Here is a 17,990-nt window from a genome sequence, read left to right on the forward strand (position 1 = left end):
CTCAGCCAGAGAGGCCCCAGGAAAGTAGCTGTGTCCCTGTTCCCAGATCAGGCCTGTACCCAGGCTGTTCCTTTCTGCCCTGGATTAGACTGGGAACAATCAGGGCATCTGTGTCTAGCAGAAAAGCAGAGTAGAGCTCCACTAGCACAGGGGCTGAGCATGGCCTCCAAGCAAACACATGCAGGTCCAGAGCAGCTCTGAGGAAGGGCATCACTGCTGCTAGCAACTGTATGTCTAAGCCCTCCCAGGAATGAGCCAAGGAATCTTAATCTTCTAAGTCCACCACCACCTTTGAGGGCCAAAACAGGAATACCAAGCACATGGCCTTCCAGTAGCAAGGCAAAGACACGACTGGCCAAAGGGGCTTAAGAACAATCTCTGTCAACATGTGGCTTAAGCTTGAGCCAAGTTACCAAATTAAAAGGAAAATGGGGGAAATAAGACGTCAGAGGCTACACAGCAATAGGAGGATGGAGAAAGAGATAGATGGGTAGAACTCTCAAATAGTTTAGCTGCATCGACAATAAAAGCTGGGCACAGTAGACTACAGCCTGGGCACAAAGAGAGATAAACCAGCCTGAGCTATAGGGAAACCCTGTCTCAAAATAAAATAAAAGACAATGAAATGAAATAAAATGAAAATAAATAAAATCCCAAAACAACAACCAAGCATGGGTAGACACAGGTCAGTGATAGAACAATTACCTAGGTTCAACTCCTAGTACAGAAAAATAATGCACCTATTTAAAGATGAACAAGATGCCAAATGGTGGTGGCATACACCTTTAATCCCAGCACTCAGGAGGCAGAGGCAGGTAGATCTCTACGAGTTTTAGGCCAGCCTGGGCTACGGAGCAAGTTCCAGAACAGGTTCCAAAGCTACAGACAAACCCTGTCTTGAAAAACAAAAACAAACAAAACAAAACAAAATCCACACTCATCAATGCTGAAATCCATAAGGGAATGCAAGAGATGCAGCTGAAGACCTAGGAGAGTCACAAAGTCCTGTAAAGAAGGTGTTTGAGAATCTACATCTGTAGAGCTAAAAACTGACTCAAAACCACTCTAATCCAATCTGTATGATACTGCCATAAAGGTCAACGAAACAAAACTGAGTTAAGCCAAGACTCTACAGCCAAGTTTTGGCAAATACCCACAACTTCACTAAGTAGCTGGGCACCCTCCAGGAGTTATTAACTCTTAAGAAATCTTATCTAGCTCGGCATGGTGGCTAATGACTTTATCCTCAGCACTTGGGGAGGCAGAGTCAGGTGGATCTCGGTGAGTTTCAGACCATCCTGGTCTACATAGTGAGTTCCAGTACAGCCAGGACTATAGAGAGACCCTGTCGCAAACAAACGAGAGAGAGAGAGAGAGAGAGAGAGAGAGAGAGAGAGAGAGAGAGGGAGAGGGAGAGGGAGAGGGAGAGGGAGAGGGAGAGGGAGAGGAGAGAGGGAGAAAGGGAAAAAAGGAAAGAAAAAAGAAAGGAAGGAAGGAAAGAAGGGAGGGAGGGAGAGAGAGAATCTGGGAGCAGAAAAAAGAGAAAGAAAGAAGGAAGGAAGGAAGGAAAGTCAACCTTATCTAGGAGCTAGAGTAGCCCAGGCTGGCCTCACTGATTAAGAGCACTCGCTGTTCTTGCAGAGGACCTAAGTTTGGTTCCCAGCACACCATGGTGGCACACAACCATCCCTAACTGTAGTTCCAGGGGATCCATACATGCCCTCTCCAGCAGCACCAGATACATATGTGGTAAGCCGTATGTGCACTCAAAATACACGCATAAAAGATTTTTAAAAATCTCATCTGCCACAATCACAAGTGAGATTGTGTCAGCTTTACAGGTGTGTAACACATGGCACACAGTAAATGTTTGGCAACAATGCTTTAGCATTACTGTTGGGAAGCCACTGACACCATGGTCCAGCGATGTCCCCTCTGCTGCTCCAATGCAAACCAGAAAACATTGCTAAGGCAGCTGAAGAGGAACAGCAGGCAAAGAATACAGTGCAGCCCTGCCGAACCCTGACAATACCGTGCTGAGTCAGAGAACCCAACACGAGACCACAATCTCCCTCCATTCACACAAACTGTCCACAGCAGAGGCCAAAGGCAGATTCCTGGTTACAGGCATGAGCAGATGGGGCCTTGGATGACTGTAAAGAGAACAGCGCTTCTTTTCAGGTCACACTTCAAAGCCCGGTGCGATTTTAAAGAGCTGGCGTCCTGCGGCATTTCCATAGCGATGGGATACCCTCCTCCAGCAATGGAGCGCTTCGGGAGCCCCACACTTCAACCAAGAGGGCAACCGATGAAGGCACAGCAGCTAAAGGTGGGACGGGATCAGGACCCTTACTACAGCGGCCGGACCCCAGCCCTGCTCTGAGGAGACCATGGCATGCAGGATCCCTGCTCTGCGGAGACCCCAGCCATGCAGGGCTCGTGCTCTGCGGACACTCCAGTTCTGAGAGCCCAGCCCTACAGGACCGTCGCTCTACGGAGATGCCTCTCAGCTGAGACCTGGCCCGGGCCCGACCCGCGCCCCGCACCTCACCTTTGCCCCAGCTCCGCCCGCCGATGCTTGTGTGAGGGCCGGGTCCAGGGCGCGGGGCACAGGGCTGGGCGCAGCTTCTCCGTCGGGCCTCACGGCCGCCCGGTGCACACGTGCACGCAGCGCCCTCACTTTCCCCATCTTCACCGGAGGGTTCCGCGGGCTAGCAGCGCCGCCGCACTAGCGGAAGCGCCTCCCGGAAGTGCTCCCTGCGAACGGAAATAGAAGCCTGGGCGGCGCAGATCTGCGTTCGGCCGATCCCCGGAAGTACCTCCCGTCCTGTGTGCGCGGTTGCGGTGCTTACGGCCGGGTGGGGGCAGCTAGCGTGTTAGAAGTGCGCCAACGTGGCTGCTATAGGACCCTTGATCTTACAAAAAGCCAGGCAAATAAAAACGACGAGAAACGGCATGTTTCTATGGGGCGAGCCTGGGGCAGAGTAGAAAGACAGGTTCACGCCGGGGCCTTGGCCAATTGGCCGGTTTTACTCATGCGGGTCTCTGCCGTATTGCGTTTCGTCCTCAGAACAGGTCCCGGGGGTTGGACTCGTCCATTTAAATGGGAACCAGGCGGGGAATGCCTTGGCGACCTCCGTCTTCCTCCATGCACAGTTGGCTCCGTGCCCCACAGCCCCTGTGCACCCAGCTCAGTATTGATTAGGGAAAGCAGGGCTAGGGTGAAGTGAGTACCACCATTCACCTAAATGACACCTGTAACAAAAAAGTAGGGTATGGTTGGGGCCACAAAGGAAAGCTGACCCAGGTGCAGCCAGGGTAGTGGCCTCCCGCCCTCGTCCTTTTCGGTGGAGGGCGTCCTGGGCTGTCCGTTGGGCCCCAGGTGCCACCGTGGATGCCAAGGGCCGGTTCCTGGGGCGTAGGAGTCGGTAGTCTTGTCCCACCCAAGGAGTGCACGAGCCTACAAGGAGGCGCTAGTTAATTGTTTGCACTCCTCTACTGTCACTTGAGGGCGCTCGTGTCCCTCTGGCCTGGCTCCTGGTTTCGGAGTAGAAAGTACTGCACTGTTGTCTCTGAACAGCCCCGCCTTTCAGGCCCCTATCACGACCAAGCTCCAGGTTCATCCTACTATCTTGAGCCTGGAGACTGGGGGGTGGGTGTGAACCACCGGCTGAAGGCCCATCCACTGGTATAGCTACAGGGACAACTTTGTACCTTAGCTCCTGGCTAAGGTCCTGGGACACACAGCTGCCTAGCCAACAATCAGCCAGGTAACCTGGGTCCAGATCAGCCACCATCCTACCCCACCTCCCACCCACCCGGGGTCCATCCCCAGCTCCCCTGCCTGAATCCAAGTCACCTTTTAAAGCTGACTTTTGGGGTCTCCCAGTCAACATCAGGATATGTGAGAAAATCCTCGAATGTGGCAATGGCTTAGGGAAAGCTCTTTGGTTTTTGATTTTTAGTTATTCAAGACAGGGTTTCTCTGTGTAAATTTGGAGGCTGTCCTAGAATTAGCTCTTGTAGACCAGTCTGGTATCGAACTCACAGAGATCCACCTGCCTCTGCCTCCAGAGTGCTGGGGTTAAAGGCTTGTGCTACCACCACCACCCAGCCAAAAGTTCTTATCTAATAGTTAAAACTTTTTTATCTGAGGGGAAAAAAATAAACAGAGGTTTTCTGATAGCAACTTTCTCTTTACTTATCTTGAAAAGTCCTCTCTTGCCCTTTCTGTTTCTTAATTAGCTCTGTACCTCCCAATGCTCTCTCTATTCAGCAACTTCTCCCTAATTAGTTATACATCCTCTCTCTCTGCCCCCCTTTTCTGCTGTCTTTCTTCCTCAGCATCGCTGCTGCTGACTGCTGTCTCTGCCCTTCTGCCTCTCTGTCTTCTCACCCTCCTTCTCTGTCTTCTGTCTCTTCTATCCTGTCTCTTTCCTCTCTTAGCCAAACTCTGGACAATTAAAGGTTGTTTTGCAAGGCCCTACCCAAACTCAAAGCATAAGTTAAGCCACATAGTTTCTAAACTCGGGCTGGGAATGTCACAATGACCCAGGCATGCAGCTCCCAGACAAAGAATGACTTTGGAAATCAAGACATAACAATAACAATTAGTTATCGGGACCTTGAGCCTGAGACTGGGACTAAGTGCAGACAGACTAAAGTTACTTCAAGCTCTGGCTTTGAATCAGTAAACAGCACCTGGGGAAATGACCTTGTATAGTTGTCTCCAGGAGTAACCAGACTGCTTTGAATTTGCTCTGAAGTCTAAAGTTAGCTGTCTTTGTGACTGAGAAAACTGTGTCAGTCTGAGTAATGTAAAATATCCTAGTACTATTTCTGTCAATCAATATTACACACTTTAAGTAGAAAATCATCTTCTGACCATCCATAGCTATATGTGTACCCAACAAGTATAAAACACACTGCCAAAGGGCTGTGGAAAGACCCCCACAGCTGCTCTTATTAGGGAGACATAGCAATGGTACCTGAGAAAGTTACAGACAGAAAATAATCAGTCATTCGCAATCAATAATCCCATGGTCATTTGCCCTCACTTGACAAGTGGGGTCTTCAGTAACGCCTAGTGAGTCAGCTTTGCCAAATAGAACTCTCCAAAAATGTCTAGTGGGTTGACTTGTTAAATATTAGTTGTCACTGCTGTACAGCCCCACTGCCCTCAGCAACCTCTACCCAGCTTGTCTCAGGGAGAAGGGCCCCCAACCCAGTCTGCTTTTGCCTCAGGTAACTTGGTCAAGGCCTGAACTTCCCAAGTCTCGGTTTCCCTGTTTCTACAGTGAGGGGATGGGCTAGGAAAGGGTACTTCTGAACTAAGAGTAAAGCAAGAGGGAAGAACTGGCTGCTGTAAGCTTGTAGCTGGAGCTCATAGATTCCCAGAGCTGGGCAGAAAAGAGGCTTGTGATCCACCAGGGAGTTTGCTGTGTGAAGGGCAGGTACCCAAGCCCAGGACTGGCACAGAAACACTCAGCACTTCTGAGGCCCAGGACCTTCTGGTGACTGAACTTGCAGTGCAGAGTCCTAAGCCTGGCTCTGATCCTGTGTGCTTGGCCAGCTGCTCTAAGTAATGGAGAGGGAGGGAGAGAGGGAGGGAGGAAGGGAAGAAGGGAGGGAGGGCTTTCTGAGCACCAAGGACTAAGTCCTATCTCATACCTTGGTCAACCTGCAAAAGAAGCAGAGCCCCTTCCCAGCAGTTCCCCGAGTGTGTGTGGCATCAAAGGAGAGCCCAGAAGGGGCGGGATTGGGTGTCCTTGTGTAGTGCTGTTACCTCCCACTGGTGGTGTACTGATGCCACTGATTCTGTGGGCCCAGGCTGATTAGGAAGGGACACAGAAAGGATCTCTGGGTAGGTGTTACTTCCACACTAGTGACCCTTGACTTCTGGCTTTGTTGATGGCTGGGGTATCTTCAGGGATGCTTGAGGTCAGGTTATCTCCAGCTGGGATGTTCCTGCAACCTGGGGTCCTCAACTAACACTCAGCTCCTGAGACTGAGCCAGCCCCAGGCATCTACATTCCAGGGGAGCCGGGGTTAGCAGCTGGTCCAGAGTGTATGTCCTCGCCTGTCCTGTGGGAAACCATGCAGTGGCACCCAGGGTGGTTCAGAGGAAGTGAGCCAGGGAAAGACCCATGTCACAATTTCAATAAAGCACTGAGTGCTGAGGATAGGGAACCTGAGAGTTCCCCAGCAGACAGCCCTGATATCCTTGCCCTCAGGGGTCCACTGCAGGGCTGAGCCCATTCTTCCAACTCTTTCTCTTCCTATTGGGTCAGCCCCCTGAGTAGATAGGGCTTGAATGCTTCAGTGAAGTTGATTTATAACAACCTCCTTACTTATTATAAAATGAATAAAATTTATCATAAGAAAATTGAAAAGTAAAGACTCAGCTAAAAAAGCTGACATTTTTTGGATCCTATAACCCAGACAATCCTCTGAGAACCCTGGCTGGCTCCCCCAGGTCTCAGTGCCCATCCAGAGTCAAATACTACCACCACTGCTGCTATCTTTAGATCTTGACAACCAGTCAACTCTACCATTGTCCTTATTCTGTTTCTGAGCCCTAAGCTGGCCCAACCAGAGAGACCACTATCACCAATTTGTTTACTTGTTTTTTGTTTTGTTTGGTTGAGACAGAGTCTCTCTGTGTAACCCTGGAACACACTATATAGACCAGGCTGACTTTGAACTCAGAGATGCACCTGTCTCTGCCTCCTGAGTGCTGGTATTAAAGGCATGCACCACCACACCCAGCTCACCTACTGTTCTTTATGCCCTATTTCAGGGGGGTCCTGTTGGTCAGTCCCTCTCAGAGCTAACCTCTTGCTAACACTACCCAGAGAGATGAAAGGAAACACCCCAAAGTGGGAGTGGGATTTGGGCTGGCCCTTTCAGTGATGAAAGTGTGTGGTGAGCAGGGGATAGGTTCAGGGACCATACCCGTGTGTTCAAAGACTTGAATTCAGTTTGACAGAAGCCAAGAGCAGGGTGTGGTGCAAGCATGGACTGAATTCCAGAGGCCTCCCTGGTGTCCAGAGCAGGGATGATGTGAGAGACAGCCACTCTGTGAAGCCCATTGCTCCAACTCCCAAGCTGCCCCTTCTTTGGGGACAGTGAGGAATGATGCTTCCCTGGCCATAGCCTCCAGACTCCAGGTCTCCCCCACATTGTCCTCGTCTTGCCCTCTTGTCCTCTTCTCTTGGGGAAGCCAAGATCTCACCACCCAGAGATGAGTGTAGAATAATTTGATTTCTTCCATTACAGTTAAAGAGACTTACACAGATTCAGAAAAAGCAGGAAGAAATGTCTGTGTAAGTTCAGACAAAACTTAACAAATGACCCAGGGGGCTAGTGAGGTCAGGAACTAGAAAAGAACCTGCTAGACCAACATAAATATAATTCCATCCTACATTCTTTTTTCTGGTTTTTTGAGACAGGATTTCCTTGTGTAGAGTTTTGGAGCCTGTCTTGGAACTAGCTGTTGTAGACCAAGTTGGTCTTGAACTCAGAGATCTGCCTGCCTCTGCCTCCCCAGTGCTGGGATTAAATGTGTGCACCACCATCACCTGGCTCTCCTTCCTACATTCTAAAACTTACCTTATACCCACAAATAACTGTGGGTATATCCTTATACTCTTCATCAAAGAATCTTCTCTTTACATACATATATATGTACCTATATATGTGTATATTACATATGTATATATCTGTGCATATATACATATATAAAACAATAATTAAAAAGAGGCTATTGATTTAAGAGGGAAGGGGGGATGGCATGGCAGGAATTGGGGGAAGGAAATGATATAATTATTTTAATTTAAAATGTTAAAAAAAAGTAAGTTTTTTTTAAGTTCAGATGAAGACTTCCTCCTCCTCAAACAAAAATCAAAGGTGGTTTCTTCAGATTCCACAATGACTGGTCACTAGGGCTGAATTCTATTAATACAGGAATGGAACCCAGGAGCTCACACATCCTTAAGCACATACTCTACCTACCCCCTGAGCAACACCCCAGTCCCCCTTTTTGTACTGAGCATCTGCTATGAGCCAGGTCTTTTGCACTGCAGGACCTTGTCGCATGCCCCCAGTTGTGCTCAAACACTAGCAGTTAAGGGAAACTGAGGCTTGGAGGAGGAAAGGCAGAGAGAATTTTGAGGGATGGACTACTGCTTGTAGGCTATGATGTGCCCTGTTGCTACCTCAGCCAGTGTGACACCCAAACAGGCAGAGAAGAGCAGAGAAAGGACCTAGAGAAACATGGTTGCGAAGCCAAGGTGAGGATGTGTTTGCTTGGATGAATGCAGCCCAGACCTGCCAACACTCTCCAGAGGATGTCAGTAGCTTTGTCCCAACATTAGTGGAAACCACACACTGGGCAGGAAATGGTGGTTTGGTAAGAACTGGGAAGAGAAGTGACAAGGGCAAGCAGAGGTCTAACCCAGGTGGGGCCTGGGTTGGGGCTAGGTGTCTCCCAAATGACCTTCTCCCATGAACTTCTGACAGTCCCACAGACAGATCAGTGTGGCCTTTGGAGTGGAGGGGATTGGATTAATGGGAAGGTATTTTTGCCTTCATATTTTGGTAATGAAAATATTAGTTCTTCCCTATCCCCTCCATCCCACATAGTCCTGTATTACAGCTTAGTTTTTAATCAACTCTTTTTTATTTTTGACTTTTTATTTTATTGGCTTTTAAGACAAGGTTTCTCTGTGTAGCCCTGGATGCCCCAGAACTCACTTGGTAGACCAGGCTTTTCTAAAACTCATGTAGATCTGTCTACTTCTGCTTCTTGAGTACTGGGACTAAAGGTATATGCCACGATGCCAGCTTTAGTTAATTCTTAGCCTTTTTGTTGTTCTGATCACACAAATGTTGTTCAGTGCTGAGATAAACTGTATTTTTGTGTACAACTTTCTGGATTTCCTTTAGAGTTGATACTTGCTTAACTTTTACCTTGCTCAACCTCTTCTGACTCAGAGCCACATCTCCCCACCCTCAGGAAGGTCTGTAAAATGATTCTCAGAATAATGTCCACATAGTTCAGCCTGTAGATCAGTCTATCTGAGGAGGACTAGGAAGTAAATTTGGGTCTAACAGTCCTATGTGGGCCAAAGTCCTGCCCCTCTTGAATACTGTGGCATCTTTTGGTAACTAAAGGCAGCAAGAATTTGGCTTCTTCGGTCCTTCCCACAAAGAGGAAGACAAAGGAGAGACTGTCTTGGGGGAAGTGGTTGGCTGAGGAGCCATTGTGGTCAGAACTGGGAGGGCATGGGGACAGCCCTGCTTTTTTCTTCCTTCCTGTGTTCATACCTGGCTGCCCAGCTCTGGGATGCTGGGATCCCCATGTGCCTGTTAGTGTGGTTCAAAAGGACCAAGTAAGTAAGAAAGAGCCCAGAGCACTGCATGCTGCCCACAGGTTTCCTGTGTATCTCTTGCCTGCTTGATCCTCTCACCTCCTCCTCTGCCAGCTCCACCTCCCGCCCCTGGTTCACCACAGAGGTGGCCAGTGCTAAATCTATGCTGCAAAAGGAAGTCTCTAAGGGGAAAGGAGTCAAAAAAGGAAGGGGCAAAGATGGGGGCAGGGCATCAAAAGACCAGAGTTGGGCCAGAGGGAAACTTGAACAGGTCAGCTGGGAGGGGCTGGGAGGGGCAGGGAGGCCCAGGGAGGCCCAGGGCTGGGGGCAGTCTGAGCAGCTTCCAAGAATACTCCCAGTGTGTATTAAAAGGACAAAGTGCATCCTGCCTCAGTTCCTCCTCTGCTGACACTGGGCCCTAGGGTGGGCAGGCTGGCCCTTGCTGGCCCCATCCCTCACTGACCTATCAGATTGAGCCTGCAGCTTCCCTTCACTGTCAAGTGCAACACCACTATACCACTCCCCAGAATCCTGCTGTCACCGAGAGCTGCCAACTTCACAGTGGTAACTGATTGAAGCCAGGCTGCCAAACACTTGGCAGTGCTTGGCTGAGCAGAGAAGAGAATGGTACATAAAACACCCCTGTCTTCTGAGTCCTCACATCCTCTTCTTTCTGTCTTGTTTGTGCAGCCCTGGCTGTCCTGAAACTCACTCTGTAGAGCAGGCTGGCCTCAAACTCACAGAGGTCCCTGCCTCTGCCTCCAGAATGCTAGGACTAAAGGTGTGCACCACCATCACCAGGGTTTTGTTTTGTTTTGTTTAAATAGGAATCTGATATAGCTAAGGATAATCTTTAACTTCTGACCTTTCTGCCTTCATCTTGCAAATCCTGGCATTACAGACATGGAGCGCCATTCCTGGTGTGATGCTGGGGATTGAATCTAAGGCTCCTTGGATGCTAGGCAAGCATTCTACCCAGTGACCTATAGCCTTGTCACTCTTCCTTGTTTCCTGTTAACTCTTGCCCACCAGGCCTGGATTGTACTCTGGGTTCCCATTCACTGTGTCTTGACCTGTTGCTGACTGGCATGTCTCTTAATGCAACTTGGTATTCTGTAAGGCCTGTGGCTTGCCGTCTGTTCCAGGGAGAGCCCTCACCCATCCCTGATGAGCTTAGTCTCCTACAGGTGTGGGTGAAAGTGACACAGACAGAACTTCTGGGCCTACAAAAGGGGAAACCAGCTCCCAGAATCTAACTCCAGCCCTGCCCACCCCTTCAGCCTCAGGGCCTGGCTCCTGCATGGAGTAGTTCAGGAATGGTAAAGATGGCGTGCTGTATACGTGTCTGTAAACTAGCAGCATGGTCTTGATCTCTAGGACCATATGGTCCTCCAAACTTGGACCAAATGCAACCAAAGTCCCAGTGGCTTGCCCACTAGCTGCTTGAGCCTGGTGCACAACTGGCCATCTCTGGCCTCTACTCTCTCATTGTGAAGTGAGAGGCTGATAGATTCCTGCTCCTCCCACACGGTGCTTTTCTTTGGACATGGACATGTCTGGTGTTTTAGATGAATTGCTTCCTGTACTTGCCAGACTTTCATATAGGGAAGTGTGAATGGGCTTTGGTTTCCAGCTTTGAGGGCAGGCTGCATATCAAATATTCAGGTAAAAATCAGATAACATGGGTCTCCAGGTACTGGCCTGCCCTGTGGGAAGACAGAGGGAGGGTGAGGGAAAGAAGGTAAAGGGCAACAGAGGAAGCAAGAGAACACACACACACACACACACAACAACAACAACAACAACAACAACAACAACAGCAACTGAGCTTGTCTCCCCTGCTGTGCCACCAGAATCTTCTCCAGGCCCTGATTGATCTTCCCATACTCTTACCTGCAATCCTACCTAGCCATCCATACTAGGTTCCCAAGGTCAAGTTGAGCACTCTTCCTCATCCAGCTGCTGCAAGTCCCCAGCTCTGCCACATGGGCTCATTCCCCGATGACTCAGTCTCCACTACAGGGTTCCCCATTCTTTAAACCCTCATCTGTCAGGAGCTTGGATTATTTCAGGGCCTTCCAGTTCTCCGCACTTGCAGGGTCCTTGCCCGGAGCAAGCCAGTCTCATTTCCCTTGGACTCCTAAGAGGACCCTTCCCGCCCTTTCCTTCTTAGTCTACCTGCATGGCCACCTTTAGTGCAGACTCCACATTGGAAGTGGAGAGTCGGGCTCTGTTTTGAAGTCCTACCTGTCTGTGTCTGCCTTGAGTGCATGAGCCCTGGGTACAATGTGTGATTAAGGTGGTTGGCCTGAGCTCTGTGGCATAGAATTCTCTTTCCCACCCAGCATTGGTGGTGCACACCTTTAATCCCAGCACTTGGGAGGCAGAGGCAGAATCTCTGTGAGTTCAAGGCCAGCCTGGTCTACAGAATGAGTTACAGGACAGGCTCCAAAGCAATACAGAGAAACCCTGTCTCAAAAAAAAAAAAAAAAAAAAAAAAAAAGAAAGAAAGAAAGAAAAGAATTCTCTTTTCCATTGGTCTCTCCCATTTCCCTTTTTTCTTTTCCCTTTGCATCCTTTTCAGTGTGGATATTTATATTGCTACATTTTGTTCGTGAATTGTCTCAACAATTTTTGTAGATATAGATATGATGGTTAATGTTTATTGTCAGGACTTAGAATCCCCTCGGAGACAGCCTTAGGGGTGTATGAGTTACTTTTGTTGCTGTGCTAAAATACCATGAGCAAGGCAACTTGTAGCAGGAAAAGTTAATTTGGGCTTACGGTTCTAGAGGGAGAGTTTATAATGCTGGGGAAGCCTGGCAGGGTGGGGCTGGCGCAGGAAGCTGAGAGATGACATCACAGCTGCAAATACAACAGAGTGCAAACTGGGAATGGGGCAAGGCTAGAAACCCTCAGACTCACCCCAGTAATACACTTCCTCCAGCAGGGCTGTACCTCCATAACCTCCCAAAGCAGTGCCTGTGGGTGGCAGCGGGGACAGTTTCACTCAAGGCACCGCAGTGTGTGTCTGAGTGGCTTTTCAGACTGAGTTAACTGAGGGTGGAAGACCCACCTTGAAGATTAGAGGCGCTGGAACCCCGGACTGAATAACAAGGGGAAAGTGAGCTGAGCACCAGCGCTCATCTCTGCCTCCAGGCTCTGGGCACCATGTGCCAGCTGCTCACACTCCTGCCGCCGTGCCTTCCTTGTCAAGATGCACTGTGTCCCGTCTTAAACTGTTAACCAAAGCAAATTCCTTAAGTAGATTTTTGTCAGGCATTTTATCAGAACACAGTTAAGAGTCAATGGTTGCTATAGGAGATTACACTCCACACTCTAAAATTTTTGCTGTCTACTTAACAGAGATAGTTTACTACTTCAAATGAGACATGGAGACACCCTTCTCCCCCAGGATGCTAAAAATCGGTAATAATCATCCTCTCTCTACCCACACACAACCATCCCAGCCTGTGCTAACCACTCTTCTACCCTTTGCTTTGTTTTTTTGTTTTGCTTGTTTGAGAGAAGGTCTCATACTGTAGCCCATGCTGGCCTGGAACTCACTATGTAGCCTAAGCTGGCAATCCTCCTGCCTTAGCCTCTCAAGTGCTAGAACTTTAATCCCAATGCCCAGCTTCGCTCTCCACTTCTTTGAGATCAACTTTTAGCTTCATTGTATAATTGAGAAACAAGAGGTGCGCTCTCTCTCTCTCTCTCTCTCTCTCTCTCTCTCTCTCTCTCTCTCTCTCGTCTGATTTATTTTCCTTAGCATAATGATTTCTATCCTCATCAATGTTCTTGTAAATGACAGGATCTCATGTTTTTTGTGATTGAGTAATATTTCAGCATGTATATGTGCCATGTTTTGTTTTGTTTTGTTTTTACCCATGCATCTATCCATGGACTCCAAGTTTGACTCTGCTTTTTGGCTATCATGGATAGTGCAGATGTCTCCTCGGCACACTAATTTCCTGTCATTGAGACATCTACCCAGTGAATATCAGCTCAGATGGTACTTCTATTTGTGGGTTTTTGAGGAAGTTCCATCTGGCTCTCCAGACTGGACATGCAAATCAGCATCCCTACCAGAAGTTCACAGGACCCCCGCTCCTCCAAACCCTCACAGCATCTGCCATTCTTTCTCCTATAATAGCCATTCCACTGGGGCATGAGAACCTTTCCTGTGACTCTGATTTGCGTTTCCCCCATGACCTAGGAATGGTTAATATTTTTCCATATTTGTTGGCTATTTGTATACTTCCTTTCAAGAAACATATGATCAGACCATTTGCAAAAAATTGACTTATTTCTCCTATTGGCTGTGAAACTTGCCTTTGAGAAGACTCTCACCATTGTGCTTAAAAAAAAAAAAAAGATTTCTTTTTCTGAGTCTTGTGGATGCATTTGCACATAAGTGTGCATGTGCTTGGGGAAGCTTTGTGGCTCAACAAGTGATCGCAAATGTTTTAACATTATTGTGTGCAAGTTAGAGAGAATATTCCTTCAAACACTTCACAGCACAATTCCCATTCTATTTGACCTGTCTGTTTCTAAGTCACACTTATGATGGCCAATTTTGATATCATCTAGGTAAGATTAAGAGATGCCCAGAAAATCAGTGAGACATTTCTTTGGGTGTTTCTATAAGGGCATTTCTAGGGAGGATTAACTGAAAACCCATCTTGAAGGTGGGCATACCATCCCATTGGTTGAGGTAGGATCCAGCACCTTCTTCTAAGCTCCAGGTACACCTACACACAGACACCCACACAAACACATTTTTTTAAAAAAGCTGGGCATAGTGGCACACACCTTTAATCCCAACACTTTGGAGGTGGAGGCAGGTGGATCTCTGTGAGTTTGGGACCAACCTAGTCTACTTAGAGAGTTCCAGGACAGCCAGGGCTGAATAGAGAGATCATGTCTCAAAACAACAACAAAATAAATAAATGAATAGATACATAAATAAATACAATTTAAAATAAAATTTAATTTAAAATAAAAAGCCCCCCTTTTAAGAAAGGGAAAGTTGAACTCCCAGTGAATACATTCCCCTTCACTTTCTGATCTGCCACGATGGGAACAAGAGCTCTGCCCTCATCACACACACACACACACACACACACACCCCACAGACAAGAGCCTGTCCTGCTCCCAAGCCCTTTCCCATGAATCAGAATGAATCCTCCCTCTTTAATTTCTCCTTGTCGGGTGTTTGGTCTCAGCGATGAGAACATCTGCTGACACCCCACTAAAGAGTCCTGCATGTCTGCAGCTCCATCCGTCTGCTCATCTGTCAGCTTCTGTTTGGTGTTTTGAAAGCTAAAAGACCATGGTGTCTCTGTGTGTGGTGTGAAGTGTGTCCCTGTTTGCTTGGTTATGAGAGAGCATGCTCATGCGTGCATGCTCCCATGGAAGCCAGAAGTCGGTCTCTGGTGTCTTCCTCAATGGCCCTCTATGTCATTGTTTTGAGGCAGGGTCTCTTTACTGAACCTGGAGCTAGGCTGGCAGACCCGTGCGTGATCCTATTGTCTACATCCTCAGCTCTAGGGTTATAGACACACACAGCCATACCAGCTTTACATGTGACTTCTGGGGATTAGAACTCAGGTCATCATCCTTGGGCAGCAAACCATTTACCCTCTGAGCTGTCTCTTTGACCTCTGGATTAGGCCTTTCTGATACTTCTGGCTGGTATATGTGTATATGCAGATCTTCTGTCCTTTATGTTTATTCTTCAATCCTTTTTGAGATAGAATCTTATAGCATTTCCTGACTAGTCTTGAGTTCACAGCAGTCCTTCTGCCTCAGCCTCCTAAATGTTGGTCTTACAAGTGTGAGCTGTTAACACCTGCTCTCCAACACTGTTCTTTTAACAGTTTGTCTGATATCATCTTTCACACGTTTTTTCAACCATGAGAAAAATATGCATAAAAGTTCAGGGGTGTTAACTTTATCTTCTTGTAACCCTCACAGCCACCATCCCCAGGACATCCTGTAAAGCTGAAACTGGCCCCATTTAACAGCTTTACCCTCATGTAAATAAACCTTTAAAGTTCCTATCACAGGCCGAAAGAGTAGTACATGAATACCTAGGCCTTCAGCCATGCCACCACTTTCATTGTGGTCAACTTACAGCCAGTCTCATATTCACACCTGTTCTAAACCCTCCCCAGATTACAGGATGAAAATCTGAAACACTGCATTATATCATCTGAAAGCATGTCAGCATCTAACTCTAAACATGGAGACAGTGAGAAGTGACCACAAAACATCATCACTGAAAAACATTACCCATTTCTCAACATGGCTAACATCTCTAATCTTAGGTTAAAAGATTCTCACTCCCAGAGTCTTTCTTTCTGCCCCCTCTGGTCTCTTGCAAATTGTCTTGTGGGGTTTTGTCCATGCTGGACTTTGTGATGGACTGCCTACACACTTCCCTGTACCCCATTTTTCTGCCCAGGAACCTTCCCCCAGCCTCCTTCCACTCACCTGCTTCCTTCACGGGTTACCGCCTCAGCCTGTTCACTTGTAGTGGGTCCCTCTCTCAGAATGAAAACCCATGCAGTCACCTTCTGCCCTACCTCTTCTTGACATGCTAGAGAGCACCCCCAACACACAATGCCATCGGTGACTGCTGCAAGAGCTTATCATCACCTGCAGGTCCCGCCCTCTGTCTCCCTGTCTCTTCCCTAACTCCCCACATGTAAAGGGGCTGGGGTGAAACCCACATGTGGGCCAAGAAGCAGTGTGTCTCTCTACTTCCTCCTGGGTGCTGACTTACAACAGGAAGTGTCAGGCTGGGGCCTCGGTGGCTGATTCTTTAGACACCACCACAGAGCCAGTTGGCAAGGAGCAGGCAAAGACATCGACGACGGCCAGCCAGACTCACTGAGCAGAGGCCTCCGGGAATCAAGAGGGGTGAGTGCAGGGCTCCTGTGTTCAGGTAGCTCTTACAGGAAACACCTCGAGCTGGGCTTTTCCCTGGAATTTCTCGTCATTTCTCCAGCCCTGGAATGGGCACTGGTGGCCTTTCTGTGTTCCTCGCTTGGGGTGTGTAGCAGGAAAAGGTCTTGAGACCTTTCACAAGTGGCTTCTGGGTACTCAGACCCTCCTGCCTGATGTCCATTGCGGGGAGGTGTGGTGCCCTTCTCGGGTAAAGTCACAGAAGTTCTGGGAACTCCTGGAACTGGATGAGGATCAGCAGGCAAAGGACTGTGTTGATCCCCTCTCTGTGATGGTGCCCGGGTGCCTGGGGCTGAGGAAGGGTAGCTATGATGGGAGTGGGGGTTGACTGGGGTGAGCTGTAGGGGAGGGTAAGGGGACATGTGCTGTCACCCACCCACCCACCATGGATGGAAGTAGATGCCTGTGGTCGTGGAGGTGGATTGTCAGATTGAAGGCAACAAGCTGGAGAAAGAGCCGCTGAGATGTCCTTTGTCACCCATCTGCCTTACAATGGAGGGACTTGAGATCTTTGTGTTTCAGGAAAGGACTTCTCAGACTTCCCCGCAAGTCTCTGGGACCTGGGCTACAAACACCCAGCCTAGCCCACAGCATACCAACCAATGAGGAAGTCTTCTGCTTAACAATCCCATACACAGTAATGACCAGGCCTGGGGACCACAGGGCCACATCCCAGACAGGGGCTGGATAGATACAGCGAGGCCCAGCCCTATGAGACTGTCCTCTGGGGTGGGGGTGGTGGGGGTTATAACTGCTGAGGGGCTGGCTGGCTCTGTGAGGTGGATTCCAGGAGGGTTAGGTCTCAGATGGCAGACTCCTTTATCTAGCCGTGAATGAGCAGAGAAGTGATGGCTGATGTCTGCTGTAAGTGTGAGTGTGAGTCGGACTAGGGACTTCTGCCAAAGCAGGAGTAAAATGAACAGGTCTGAGGGTTAGATGGAGCTGCAGAGGCCCAAACTTCCTACTCCACCCTTCTTCAATAGTTCTGGTTTTTTTTGTTTTTTGTTTTTTGTTTTTGTTGTTGTTGTTGTTGTTGTTCTGTTTTGTTTTGTTTTTTTCTCTGCTTAAGTGTGTGGATGCAGTCTTGCCAAAGACGTGCATCATGCCGGGGTGAATTGTTGTCCCTCTGGGATTGTGGGTGTGGAAGAGCCATACAATCATCCTCTGCCAGAAGTTCCTGCACAGGGGCTATCTTCCATATAGGGCTTGGGAGGAATTATTTGCTCTCTGTGTGGAACAGCTGTGGGCTGAGTAGGCTGCTGGACTCTGAAATGAGAGTGTTGGGCTGCCAAGCTCTGCAGACTCCAACTGTCTGCAGTCAACAATGACTCAAAATTCACTCCCCGGAGGATGGAGTGGTACAGACAACTGGGGTTCCCACTAGCTCCAACTTTGTCACTCAGGCACAGGTGGCTCTCTGCAGGTGGCAGGGCCATAGGCAGGGGTTAATTGTGTGGATGGGGTTGCATGGAGCCCTGGTGGGGTGGCCCTGTGGGGAGGAGAAGGTCTTGAGTCAGCCGCTACCTTCACATCCCTCCTCTTTTAGCCATGAGTCTGTCATGTCTGAAACTGTGTCAGCCAAGGTTACCAAATGCTCCCAAGTGCACTCAGTCACCCAAAGAGGCTCAGTCACTCAAGCCTGTGAGA

General features: G+C 48.6%; 2 protein-coding genes across 3 annotated transcripts in view; one reads left to right on the forward strand and one right to left on the reverse strand.

The window, feature by feature from the left end:
- Positions 1 to 2,761, reverse strand: part of Slx9 (SLX9 ribosome biogenesis factor) — a 28,349-nt gene extending 25,588 nt beyond the window's left edge. Inside the window, exon 1 of one of the 2 annotated variants that reach the window (XM_051186977.1) lies at positions 2,552 to 2,761. In XM_051186977.1, the coding sequence (XP_051042934.1) occupies positions 2,552 to 2,689 (138 nt within the window). In that variant the 5' untranslated portion in view covers positions 2,690 to 2,761. The remainder of the gene's footprint in view (positions 1 to 2,551) is intronic. The other variant, XM_051186976.1, reaches the window with a different exon arrangement.
- A 13,420-nt stretch (positions 2,762 to 16,181) lies between these two features.
- The window catches only part of Itgb2 (integrin subunit beta 2), a 28,901-nt gene continuing 27,092 nt past the window's right edge, over positions 16,182 to 17,990 (forward strand). The window contains exon 1 of the mRNA XM_051186975.1: positions 16,182 to 16,298. The gene's annotated coding sequence lies outside the window, so the exon portion shown is untranslated. The remainder of the gene's footprint in view (positions 16,299 to 17,990) is intronic.

Source organism: Phodopus roborovskii, unplaced genomic scaffold, assembly GCF_943737965.1.
Source record: "Phodopus roborovskii unplaced genomic scaffold, PHOROB, whole genome shotgun sequence".
Classification (NCBI taxonomy): domain Eukaryota; kingdom Metazoa; phylum Chordata; class Mammalia; order Rodentia; family Cricetidae; genus Phodopus; species Phodopus roborovskii.